This window comes from Lagenorhynchus albirostris, chromosome 13, assembly GCF_949774975.1.
Source record: "Lagenorhynchus albirostris chromosome 13, mLagAlb1.1, whole genome shotgun sequence".
Classification (NCBI taxonomy): Eukaryota; Metazoa; Chordata; class Mammalia; order Artiodactyla; family Delphinidae; genus Lagenorhynchus; species Lagenorhynchus albirostris.
The window spans coordinates 58,795,800-58,808,371 of NC_083107.1; the positions used below are offsets into that span (position 1 = coordinate 58,795,800).

Below are 12,572 nucleotides of genomic sequence, written 5' to 3' on the forward strand. Positions count from 1 at the left end.
GAAAGAAGCGACAATAGGCTGGGGGAGGGAAAAATCCACCCCATTAGGAAAGGAAGAGCCACACTTAGGGACGCATCTGAGGGACAAGGACATTAGAAACACTTAAGTGACTCGATCCTCGGCAATCCTCCAAGGGTTAGAGTCACAGAGGGCAGCTAGGTTGCATGAGATCTGCCAGTTCCTCTTCTGACACTGGACCTTTATTTCCCAAGGCCCACTCGTTCAGCCTTGTTGAGCAGGGAACTTGCGCCCGGGACTGTACAGGAACTGGGTTTGCAAAGATGAAAAGAGCACACACAGTTCCTGTCTCCAAACGCTTCTAGTCTTGAAAAAAAGAACATCCTAGTAGGTGGGTATAAAGGGCCCTGTTGCAAAAAGAGAGGGCAGTAACTAGAAGCTCGCGGAGGCCTCAGGGCTCCACAGAGGAAATGAGCTGTGTGTGGTCCAAAGGACAAACACTTTTGATAGGCTTTCATATCTTTCAAAAATAAATGGTGTGAAATAAATAGATCGCCTAGAAAGGAAGGGGTTGGCATGCAGGAAGAAACTTTATGTGGAAGGTTTAAAACATTTAATGGGAGCTGGGACTTGATACAAGTCTCCCGTAATTGTCAGGAAAGAAGGGTCCAGAAGACCCGAGTGCTAACCGATCAAACGAGCGGCTTTCTTCACACTTGCACCTCAGTAAATGTTGAGTGTTCTGTAATATCTACTTAGGGGCGGGGAGAGAGTCCATCCACTTGTATCAGATTTTTCACACAACATAGGGAGAAGGCTACTTTCACGATTCTAATCCCTTTTCTCCCCTCACAGCCTGTAGTTTCAGGGCTGCGAGATGTCTCTGCAGGGATTTTCTCTTTTGAAGAGAAGTAATAAAAGCATTTAAATTAACGGGAGGGCGGTTAACACCGCAGTCCTGGACCCACCGCACGCCTCCTAGTCCGCCGGGGTTCACTCCGCGCCTCACCTCCAGTTGGCCCAACAGCGCTAATGGCCGTCGGGTAGCCACGGCTCCAGATCCGGACGCTGCGGGCATTGAGCGGTCAGGACTAGCAAACCAGCTGAGAGTTCGGAAGGTGCAGGGAGAGGGGCGAGGCCGGGCCGTGGGCGGCTTTTGACGAACAGCCCTTGCAGCCAATTGGAAGCCTGGTCGACTTTTCTCTCTGCCAATAGGGAGCGAGGCCCGGGCTTGGGGGGGGGGCGCTTCCCGCGGGCTGAGGCTGGATTCGATCCTGCACGGCGGCCGCGAAGGTGGGGGTGGAGGCTCGGCCTGGGCGGCGAGGAGTGGATTAGGGGAGGAGGGAAGACCGGAAGCCACGGTCGCGTCCCCATCCTTAGATTTGCTCCCCGGGACTGGGAGCGGAGACGGAGGAGGAGGGAGAGGCTGAATGTTGGCTCCGTGATAAAGGGGAGCGGCCGCTCCGGAGCCTCCTCCCGGGGCGCCCTCCTCATCCCGCGCACTCTCCGCACCCACCCGGCTTCTGGGCGCGCGGCCCACGCGGACAGCCGGGCCGCGCAGACCTTCGCTGAAGAGGCGCTGCCCGTGACGGGGACTGGCCGGCGGCGTCCGAGGCCCGCGCCCCGCCGCCACCCCCATCCGTTAGCCGGCCGGTCCCTCCGGCCGCCGCCATGTCCTCTTCTTCATCCTCCCCCAGGGAGACGTACGAGGAGGATCGGGAGTACGAGAGCCAGGCCAAGCGCCTCAAGACTGAGGAGGGGGAGATCGACTACTCGGCCGAGGAAGGCGAGAACCGCCGGGAAGCGACGCCCCGGGGCGGGGGCGATAGCGGCGGCGGTGGCGGCGGCGGTGGCGGCGGCCGGAGCTTCTCACAGCCGGTAACAAAGCGCGGCGCCCCGACCGCCGTGCCTGGCGGCTCCCCGGGAAGCAGGGCCCAGCGGCAGGGACTCGGCCTCGGGGCCTCCCGCCCTCCTCGTTTTCCCTTTTCGCTGCGCTGATCGGGTCGGGAAGCGCCGGCTCTTCTCTTTGGGGCTTTTATTCTTCGCCCTACCTGTTTCCAGCAACCCGACCGCGGATCCGGTCCCGGCCTGGCCGCAGGCCCCGCAGCGAGTCCTCTGCCGGCCCGAACTTGGGGAGGGTCGCGGGGCGGGGGCGGCGGGGAGGCGTTGCTTCCGCTCCGGGGGGCTCTGGTGCGCGATTAGCCCTTTGTTAGTTTTCACTCCTCGGGCGGCTGGCCGGCGTCTGACGACCCGCTCCCTTCAGCCCCCTGCCCGCAGCATCCGCGCGCTGGTCACAATCACGGGATGGTGGCATTGGTTCCGCCCAGGGCTCTCTTCGCCTGGGTCCTGAGGAGAGCCGCCGCTAAGTGACAAATTAAGCTCTGGGGCTCACCGCCCAGTTCCCCTGAAGGTTTAATTAAAAATTTTTTACTCTTGGCAGGCCTGGCGCGCACGCTTTGCTCCCCAGTTTCCTGATGATTGCTTAGTATAGTGTTTAGCTCTTCGGTTAAAAATAAAATGCGTTGGCAGGTGTTCGCACACGCCTACTTACAAGTAAAACGAAATCTTAAAATCACCTCAGTTCTTCATGGGCAGTGTGTTCCCAATTCGTTCCATAAAAAGAACTGAACTCAGGACTGCATCAAACACACGTTCCTAGATTCTTGTTTCTCTCATCAGAAAGCTTAGATGGAGGCAGAAGGAATGTGAAAATCGTTTTATCCACAGCAAGGGGCAACTCAGCTTCAGCTGGATGGAAACTAAGGAAACAAAGCAAAGGAAACGTTTTTGCCTTTTTTGGTGCGCTTAAGCTGTTTTAATGACTGGATGTTCTTTAAACATTTAACACATTCTAATTGTGATTTTTTTTTTAAAGCAAACTTAACCCGAAATTTACGAAATAGTGCACATATATTCTAATATTAGATTAAAATGTTTTTCACCTTTAATAAGAGGGAAATTAGAAGTCTTTTAGCTCTTGTTTGCATTTTAATGTAAAAAATTCTGGTCAGTAATCCCCGGTGTTAGAGTTTACAAATACGATAATGTTGCAACACATTTTAAAAAGGAGCTTCTTCTTCCTCTAAATAAAATAGTTTATTTTTTAAGTGAAATTTTATTTTTGTTTATAATATTTATTTTTTTGGCTGCACTGCTCTGCATGTGGGATCTTAGTTCCCTGATGAGGGATCGAACCCGTGTCCCCCTGCAGTGGAAGCATAGAGTCCTAACCACTGGACCCAGGGAATTCCCAAAAATAGTTTTATTATGGCTAGATATTGCTTTCTACTTCTGTTCCTGAATATTTGGAGTATTCAAAATGCAACTTGAAAGTGTGAATAAAGAAAGTGCATTTTTTCTTAGGAAGTTTCAGTTCAAAGCTAACTCCATTGTGGAAATTGAAAACACAATTGGAATATTGGACTCTTATAACTGATATTTAGATGCATTGGATCAGTGTATTTCTTTTGCCAAAAATTTGCTCGAGTTTTTATGCAGTAGCATGAAATGTCTTACATTAAGTGTCTTGGAAAGATACTTTAACCAGTTTACAAAAGTTGTTTTTGAAAACATTAAATATTAAGCCAATAGTATTATTTTGGATGTTGGGAAGAAAATAATGTATAATTAATACATCCAAAGTGAATTGTATTTAGCAGTGGAAATAGCACTGGACAGGTCTTGGGGAGAGTCAGGAGTCTTAGCTAGCATACAGTCTGTGTGACCTTGGGAAAGTCAGTTAACTACTGTTCTGAGTTCTCTTACAATGTAAAATGTGAAAGTTGAACTTCACGTTTTCCATACCTGAAGTTGTAGTTCAGTGATTAATGTCATGCAGCTTTTAAATTACCCAGGCAGGAACTAATGTATGCAGATTGAGTTATAAATTCAAATTTTGTTTATCTTATTGCTGTTTTTTCTTAGGAGCGGGTGAATTGCTTTTATTTAACAGTAGAACCAGTATTGTACTGTGAAATCTAATGAAGGATTATTTTTCCTGTTTTTAAAAATTTTTCTTCGTGTAATTTTGGGTACTTGTTTGAAATCATTGCAACTATGGAAACCTGTGCATAATAAATTTTACTAGGACAGGAATGCCCTGAATAGAAGTTTACTGTCTAGTGCGTCATCATCGAGAAATATGGTAATTCATCTAACGGAAAAGGATTTGACTCAACTTCAGCCCAGCCCCTTTGTACAAAGTGTTTAAGTAAATGCAGATCAAGTACAATGATAGGTAATTCTTTCAATGCTAGTTGGAAGTTTGTAAAAGTGTACAGTAAGACTTCAATGATTTACATTGTTTGGCTTTTCATTTTCCTTGAGTTATTTAATAATAACTAGATTTAAAGAGGAATGTGAGTATTTAAGAAAAACTGTTTCTACAAATGCTCCTGATTTAAGGATGAATTGTGAATGATGTTTTAAGGTGTAAAGAGAAATGAGTTTGTAGTTTGGATATGAGAAGTAAGACACTCTTCAAATTTGTGTCTTCTGGTATTAATTTGAAGAGCAAAAACTCGCAGAGTGTTTCAAATTCTTTGGGCTGCATTTTGAACAAAGCTTAATTATGGAGGTTCATGCTATGTATTATACAATTACTTTATTCTTGTGGAGTAAATTGTGTTCTTAAATTTAACAGGCATGATCTTCAAGATCATAATAGTAAACTTCTGTATCTGCTAACTTATGAAAGCAGCTTGACTTCTGAATATTAGCACTTCACTTCGCAAAACCGATTGAGGAACTGAGTTGGGAGTTTACTTACAAAAAAAAGTCTGCTTTTATAGAGATTGGTATCAATAAAAATTTATGGAGTACTAATGCATTTTAGAGACTTAAGTTTTTCTTTTACTCTATTCTGCTAGTGACTAAACAGGCAAATCAAAGATTGTTAAAGTGATTGCTGATGAGGTGAAAATTTAAGTTTCTCAACTTTTAATAGACTTGTAAGATGGCAAAATGCCAAGATAAAAAATATGGATCCTAGGATTTCCAAACAAAGGAATATGCATTATATAGAGAATCTAGTTTGAATTTAAGATATAGTTAAACTTTAATGATCTGAATTACAGAGATGATAAGACTATTATGATGGCTTATTGGGATGAATATAGAATGGGAGATGGGATGAAGGCACTTTGTTAGCTTAGCTCCCACAGGAAAAGTTTAGAGACTGTGACAGTGAGCATAGTAACTACACTGTGGTGTGTACCTCAGAGGTAAGTGCCAGAGCCTTGAGGCTTCTGTAACGGTAATGTCCTGTGTCTTATTTAGCTAAGCTGCTGCAGTAGAGTGAGAATTTTAGGCTTAGTTTTGGGAAGTAAATGAAAAGTAGTAGGTTTTACTATCTTTTGGTTTTGACAAGTGACAGTTTCTTCATGTTAGTACATATAGTGAAAAGTGCTGTTAATAGAGCCCTAAGCCCAACCAGAGCAGGTGTCTTGGCTCTGCTACCAACATGCTTTGTGACTTAACCTCTTTGGAACTCAACTTGCTACCTATCACATGAGATGGCTGGATTAGATGATCACTGTGATCTCTTAGCTCATTAAAAAAATAATACTTGAGCCCTGTCATGTGCTAGGTGCTGTTCTTGGTGATGGGATATAATTTACAAAAAAAATTCCATATCTAAAAATCTGTGATTCTACATCATTTAGTGCTTTATTTTATAAAGGAGTGAAAATATATATTTTCCCTCTATGAAATTGAATACAACTTTCAAAGCTTGCAGTTGCAGCCACAGCACCAACTCAAGATGAGCTTAAACAACAAAAAGGGGGCAGGGGTAGGGAATTTATTGGCCCGAATAACTATGAATGCCAAGTTGTAGCATTAGTTTTAGGCATGGCAGGATCGAAGGTTTTAGATGATGTCATAGGGACTAGATTCTGTCTCTTTCCATGTTTCAGCTCTATTTCCTCTATGTAGTGATAAAGCTAGGCTTACATTTTTATAGCTAGTAAATAAAGAAGAACAGTCTCTCCCTCAGAGTCCATAGCTATCCCCTCTGATCAGCCATTTTTTATATCTCCCTACCCCCAACTAGTCACTGGACTACCTCTGAAGTTGGGGAGTTACGACTGTGTGACTGAGAATACCAGTGGAATAATATGAGGTTGAGGAGTTTTTGTTTGTTCGTTTGCTTGTTTTTGTGTTCAGCCACAAGAAGGGGGAAGGAGTTTTGGGTAGGCAAAACCAAAGGATTTCTACCACATGAGCAAAAAAGATAAAGATTACTTTTTAAGAAGTTATTTGAATCAAAGTTATTTTTGTTATGTGATCAAATGTTCCTTAAAACATTTTAGGATAGGAAAATTAAAGGGTTTCCTGTGTTTTGGATCTGCTCTATTAAGAAAAAGATCAAGTAAAGAGATGTGATTGTTTAATTTTAAGAAAAACCGGGACTTCCCTGGTGGTCCAGTGGGTAAGACTCTGTGCTCCCAGTGCAGTGGGCCTGGGTTTGATCCCTGGTCCGGGAACTAGATCCCACATGCATGCTGCAACTCAGAGATCGCATGCTGCAACTAAGACCCGGTACAGCCTGAATAAATAAATAAATATTAAAACAAAAAAAAGAAAAACCATGTACTAGTTAACTCTAAGTATAGTGTGAGTTAAAAGCTATTTGCAGCTGTCCCTTAAAACTAGTTTGTCCTTGATCTATGTGAAGTATCCAAAGTAAAAGGGGGGATAATCTTAAGTATCTGGAAATCTGTACTCATTTCTTGGTAGTACTTTGATAAATTCTAATGTATCCAGAAAATGATTACCAGAATAGAGAAGGCACTCAAGATCATATCATAAGAGGAATGACAGAAGACTCTGGGGGACATTTAGCCTGAAGGGTAAACTTAGGTGTGATTTAAGAAATCATTTCAAATTATAGGAAGGTTATGTAGCAGAGGGAAATGAAGATAAGGACAGGAGGTGGCAATTAATGTTTACCGAACCCTGTTAATAACAACATCTAGCACTGTGCTAGACATTTCATATTTGTCCTATTTGTTGTAATTTTAAGTGATGAAGATTTTGTTTTATTTTTTATTTATTTAAAATTTTTTTTTTTGGCTGCGTTGAGGCTTCATTGCTGTGTGCGGGCTTTCTCTGGTTGCAGCAAGCGGGGGCTACTCTTCATTGCAGTGCGTGGGCGTCTCATTGCGGTGGCTTCTCTTATTGTGGAGCACGGGCTCTAGGCACGCGGGCTTCAGTAGTCGTAGCACGGGGGCTCAGTAGTTGTGGCTCGTGGGCTCTAGAGCGCAGGCTCAGTAGTTGTGGTGCGCGGGCTTAGTTGCTCCGCGGCATGTGGGATCTTCCCAGATCAGGGTTTGAACCCGTGTTCCCTGCATTGGCAGGCGATTCTTAACCACTGCGCCACCAGGGCAGCCCTGTTTTATTTTTTTTAAAGTGAAACTGAGGTTCAGAAAGGTTAAGTAAGTAGCATAGCGTAAGATCGCACAGCCAGTAAATGTCCAAATATTCAAACGCTTGTCTGACTTCAAAGGCCATTTTGTGTAGGAAGTTACAGGGAGACAGATTTGGATGCATATTATGAAGAACTTTCTAAAAATATAGTAGATTGTCTCACAAGGTAGTGTGTTTTCCTGTCATTGGAGGTGATTAAGGAGAGGCTGATAATCACTTGCAGTGGATCTGTGCACGTTTGGTTTTGGAGGATGAATTATTGAATTTGAGCTTGGTCTTTTTTATATATTATATTTATAGGAGGATAGAAAAGGCTGTTCAGTGGCTGTTGAGCACGTGTTATGCGTGGAGATGTTGGGAAAACAAAAAGCCTGAGGACATTATGCATTGCCTTTGTGAGTTTACAGTTTTACTATATCGAGAGCTTTAATGGGCCCTTCTCATTCCTCTCATATGGAAGCTTCATTTATATTCTATTCTATTCTGAGCTTCCCTTCTCTTTAGTTAAGCCTGGTTTTCAGTCTGCAGTCGTCAAAATTGGCATTCAAGATGGATGTTATTGGAGTTTGTCTTTGAGGTAGCCTTTGAAGAGGGGCTGGGGGTTTGTAACTGGTCTGTAGCTTGCAGTGAGGACCAAATAATGTCTTCATTATAGTTGACCCAGTTTACTTAAAGAAGGGATTGAGTAATTAAAAAAGAAAAAAGTATACGGAAATTGCAGGTATGCCTCCATTTGCTGGGTACTTATTTGGAATACTGTTTCTAGTCTGATAAATAATAGATATAAATAGACCAGGAGAGAGCCTAGATAACTAAACATTTGAAATGGAAAGAATTTGAGCTTCTGTATGAGAAAGGATTAAAAAATACTCCTTAAGCTTTAGAAGACGTGGTCAAAGTATTAATATATGGATGGAGTAAACAATACTGACTATTCACCAATTTAAGATTCAGATGCATAGTATGATGCTTACAGGAGGTAATTTTAGGGTAGTAAAAGAAGCTCTGAAGATGATTTCAGATTTCTTATCACCACCATATAGTATAGGTAGAGATAAAATGTTGATTTAAGAAACATGTTAGGGGCTTCCCTGGTGGCGCAGTGGTTAAGTATCCGCCTGCCAATGCAGGGGACACGGGTTCGAGCCCTGGTTGGGAAAGATCCCACATGCCATGGAGCAACTAAGCCCATGCGCCACAACTACGGAGCCTGTGCTCCAGAGCCTGCGAGCCACACCTACTGAAGTCCGTGCGCCTAGAGCCCATGCTCGGCAACAAGAGAAGCCACCGCAATGAGAAGCCTGCACACCCCAGTGAAGAGTGGCCCCTGCTCGCCCGCAGGCAGCAACGAAGACCCCAACACAGCCAAAAATAAATGTAAATAAAATAAATTTATTGTTGTGATGAATTGGGAGATTGGGATTGACATATATACAGTAATATGTATAAAATGGGTAACTAATAAGACCCTGCTGTGTAAAAAAAAAATAAAATTCAAAATAAATAAATTTATAAAAAAAGAAACATGTTAGTATTTGTGGGGAAAAAGAGGGGTGGTGAAAATATAGTTTGAAAAGATAACTTTAATATATCAGTTTTATATTTGGAAACAACACTAGGGTTTTTTAATTTTTTAAATAAACTACAGAAAGGATGAGAAAATTTTAAGTTCAAGAAAAGGGGACAGGGCTTCCCTGGTGGCGCAGTGGTTGAGAGTCCGCCTGCTGATGCAGGGGACACGGGTTCGTGCCCCGGTCCGGGAAGATCCCACATGCCGCGGAGCAGCTGGGCCTGTGAGCCATGGCCGCTGGGCCTGCGCGTCTGGAGCCTGTTGCTCCGCAGCGGGAGAGGTCACAACAGTGAGAGATCCGCGTACCGCAAAAAAAAAAGAAAAGAAAAAAGAAAAGGGGACATAATTTAAAAATAGAGAAATATCAAGGTAGATAAACTCACGAAAGGCAGAGTCATTGAGTGGGAATAAGGGAAATACAGAGGGTATGGGATATATTCTCATCCTTGAGGTTGAGATAATCATATCTCCCCCTGAGTACCATATTGATTGCATTTAACATCTTTCAGCTTTTAAAGAATAACTTAAATCTTGATCTGTTTCATTTAAGAAATTAAGTAGTAATGTATTAAAATCAGATCTTTTGAGAGATTTTTAAAATTGATCCTATAATCCATTTCTTTGTAAGAAGACCAGTTTGAAAAGTACTCATTTTTTAGCACTGTATTCAGGATAGTGGTTCTCTGTGTTGGGAAGGGAGGTAGGAAGAGGAGATGTGTTCAGCTCCCTCTTCCTAGTGTTTTATTTATTAAACTGGGTAGTGAGTTAATGAATATTTTTATATTCTTCATACCTTTTCGTAGGTCTTAAATGTGTTATACAATAATTTCCCAATTTTTTTATTATGTAAAATATTTAATTACATATGCCCTTCACCTAGATTCAGCAGTTTTTAACATTTTGCCATTTGGGATTTTATCTCTATATGTGTATATATTTATATACATACTTTTTTTCTCTATACTATTTGAAAGTAAGTTGAGACACCATGATAGTTCATTCCTAAATATCACAGTTTTCCTAAGAATAAGGATATTCTTTTCATATAGCTATTGCCATCATAATGGTACCTAAGACAATCAAAAACATCTTACAGAAAAACCCAAATGAACTTTTTGGCTAACTCAGTAATATCCTGTTTATAATTCAATTTCTCCAATTTTCCCTAAGATGTCTTTTGTAGCAGTTTTTATCAATTGTAAAATGAAGGCTCACATACTGCATTTGGTTGTTGTCTTTACTCTCAGTCTGAAGTTTTCCTTCCACTATTTTTTACTTTTGGAGGAGCCCAGGCCAATATAATTTTCTTTTGCATTTTTACCTTTGCTAGCTCATTTCTAAGGACCAAAGGAGATGACTGTCTTATTTCTTGTAGTTTATTATTGTCTAATTATTTTTAGAGTAAAACTTATTATTTATACTTTAAATGTTTTCTCTAAGTTAGGTTTTTAGGTATTATTTAGAGCTTTCTTCCTGTGTTATTGTCATCCAGTAATTAAGAGCTTAATGAGGATAATGTACATTTGGTTGTTGAGTTTCACCGAGGCGGTTGCATTTGTTAAAGTTGCTAATAAAGTGTTGGTATACATAGGGTACAATCAGAATGGTTCATTTCAGACTTAGTGGCATGTAATGAATATCTGTTGAACCATAGAAAAAACTCAGCATAAGCAATTCAAATAAAATTCCAAGGACTGAATTAGTATTTGCAAAGGATTTAATTTATTTGTTGGATTTGACAAGAGTGTAAGAATAGTCTCATGGTTACTTTATATACTTAAATTAGTTCTATTTTAAAATTCGGACATTTTTTTATTGGCATGGCACAAGACTGTTACAGTATTTTCTAACAGTCTTTATGATAATAAAGCAAAGTTGGTGAGTCTTTAAAAATAGCCAAAAAGGGATTTAATGTTCCTAAAATGATTCTTAAGTTTTAATGGTAAAACATTTGTGTTTTTAGATTAGGAGGAAAAACCCTTTTTTCCTGTTTATAGGAGAAAAAAACCTTTCCTTTAATAGATTTTTTTGGTATACGTGTGAATTGTACTTGGAATTCATTTCTTTCCTTTTAGAAATTACTTTTTAATTGGAATATAGTTGATATATAATATTATGTTAGCTTCAGGTGTACTGCATAGTGATTTGACTTTGCATACATTATGAAATGATCACCATAAGTCTAGTAACCATCAGTCCCATACAAAGTTATTATAATATTATTGACCATATTCCTTATGCTGTATATTACATCCCATGGCTTATTTATTTTGTAACTGCAGGTTTGTACCTCTTAATCCCCTTCACCTGTTTCACATCCCTCCCCCCCAACCACCCATTTGTTCTCTGTATCTGTGAGTCTGTTTTGTTTTGCTTGTTGCTTTATTTTGTTTTTTAGATTCTGCATAATACCCTTTAGATCCAACCATGTTGTCACAAATGGCAAGATTTCATTTTTTATGGAGGTCATTTCTGAAGTGATGCAAGAGAGGTACCCAATGGCTAGTTGTAAATACAGATCTTTGTCTTAATAGAACTTGAATAAGTAAATGAGAGCTATTTTCATTTTCAAGCTAATTCTCCTACATAGTCCCTTTTAAAATAAAGTTTAAGACCATATGTTTTAAAACTTCTTGCTGGGCATACTCAAAGATACACAGTACTTCACAGAAGCCCAGGAAGGCTTGTTTGTTTTTTTTTTTGGCTGTGCCACACGGCTTGTGGGATCTTAGTTCCCCAATCAGGGATTGAACCCAGGCCCTGGCAGTGAAAGCACCAAGTCCTAACCACTGGACAGCCAGGAAATTTCCCAAGGCTTGTATTTTTGAGTACTCCTTGTTCATCAGCAAAGATGGTATCTTGTATAAATTTAAGTTGTCAGGTGTACTGAGTAACTTCAAATTATTGTGGGACTAGGTAACCAATTAAACAAGGACAAATGATGATATTAATCTATATTGCAGGAAAAATAAAGTATATAATCTTTATATTAAAGAAGAAATTTTAATTGGGACTTTTTGTTCATTTGGTCTTCTTGAGATTTTGATTTTTATGGAAGTGAAATTATGAATATAAAGTATGTTTCCAATTGTAGCATGTAGCATGCTCTGTGTATCTGCTGACTTTTTTTCTGAGATTTTCTTGAAGTTGAAGGTTATTTTTTTATTGAAGTATAGTTGATGTACAATATTAATGTAAGTTGAAGTTGAAATGAGTTATTAAATAACTTATCTGTAGTTCTTATTGAGAGAGAATGCTCCCTTTTAAGAAATCAGAATTTTCATGCCAAACATTTAATTAGTGATTTTACTCTCGGGTCCTTTCGCTAACTTATGAATTGCAGTTTGGTTTGGGATTTTTTTTTTTTAATGTTTGCTTTTTAATGCAGAGATGGGTTTACTAAAAGAGCAATTTATTTAGACTTTTAAAGTTTTTAACTAGAAATTATTTTATCTTGCTAGGAGGCAGGTGGAAGTCATCATAAAGTTTCTGTTTCACCCGTTGTCCATGTTCGAGGACTCTGTGAATCTGTGGTGGAAGCAGACCTTGTGGAGGCTCTGGAAAAATTTGGGACAATATGGTAAGGCCAATAGGGACTTCATACAGATTGTGAAAA

General features: G+C 40.6%; 2 protein-coding genes across 3 annotated transcripts in view; one reads left to right on the forward strand and one right to left on the reverse strand.

Moving 5' to 3' along the window:
• Nucleotides 1-2,108, reverse strand: part of GALM (galactose mutarotase) — a 96,846-nt gene extending 94,738 nt beyond the window's left edge. Inside the window, exon 1 of the mRNA XM_060170089.1 lies at nucleotides 2,010-2,108. The gene's annotated coding sequence lies outside the window, so the exon portion shown is untranslated. The remainder of the gene's footprint in view (nucleotides 1-2,009) is intronic.
• The window catches only part of HNRNPLL (heterogeneous nuclear ribonucleoprotein L like), a 37,616-nt gene continuing 26,363 nt past the window's right edge, over nucleotides 1,320-12,572 (forward strand). Inside the window, exons 1-2 of one of the 2 annotated variants that reach the window (XM_060170087.1) lie at nucleotides 1,320-1,836; nucleotides 12,418-12,536. In XM_060170087.1, coding sequence (XP_060026070.1) covers nucleotides 1,630-1,836; nucleotides 12,418-12,536 — 326 coding nt within the window. In that variant the 5' untranslated portion in view covers nucleotides 1,320-1,629. The remainder of the gene's footprint in view (nucleotides 1,837-12,417; nucleotides 12,537-12,572) is intronic. The other variant, XM_060170088.1, reaches the window with a different exon arrangement.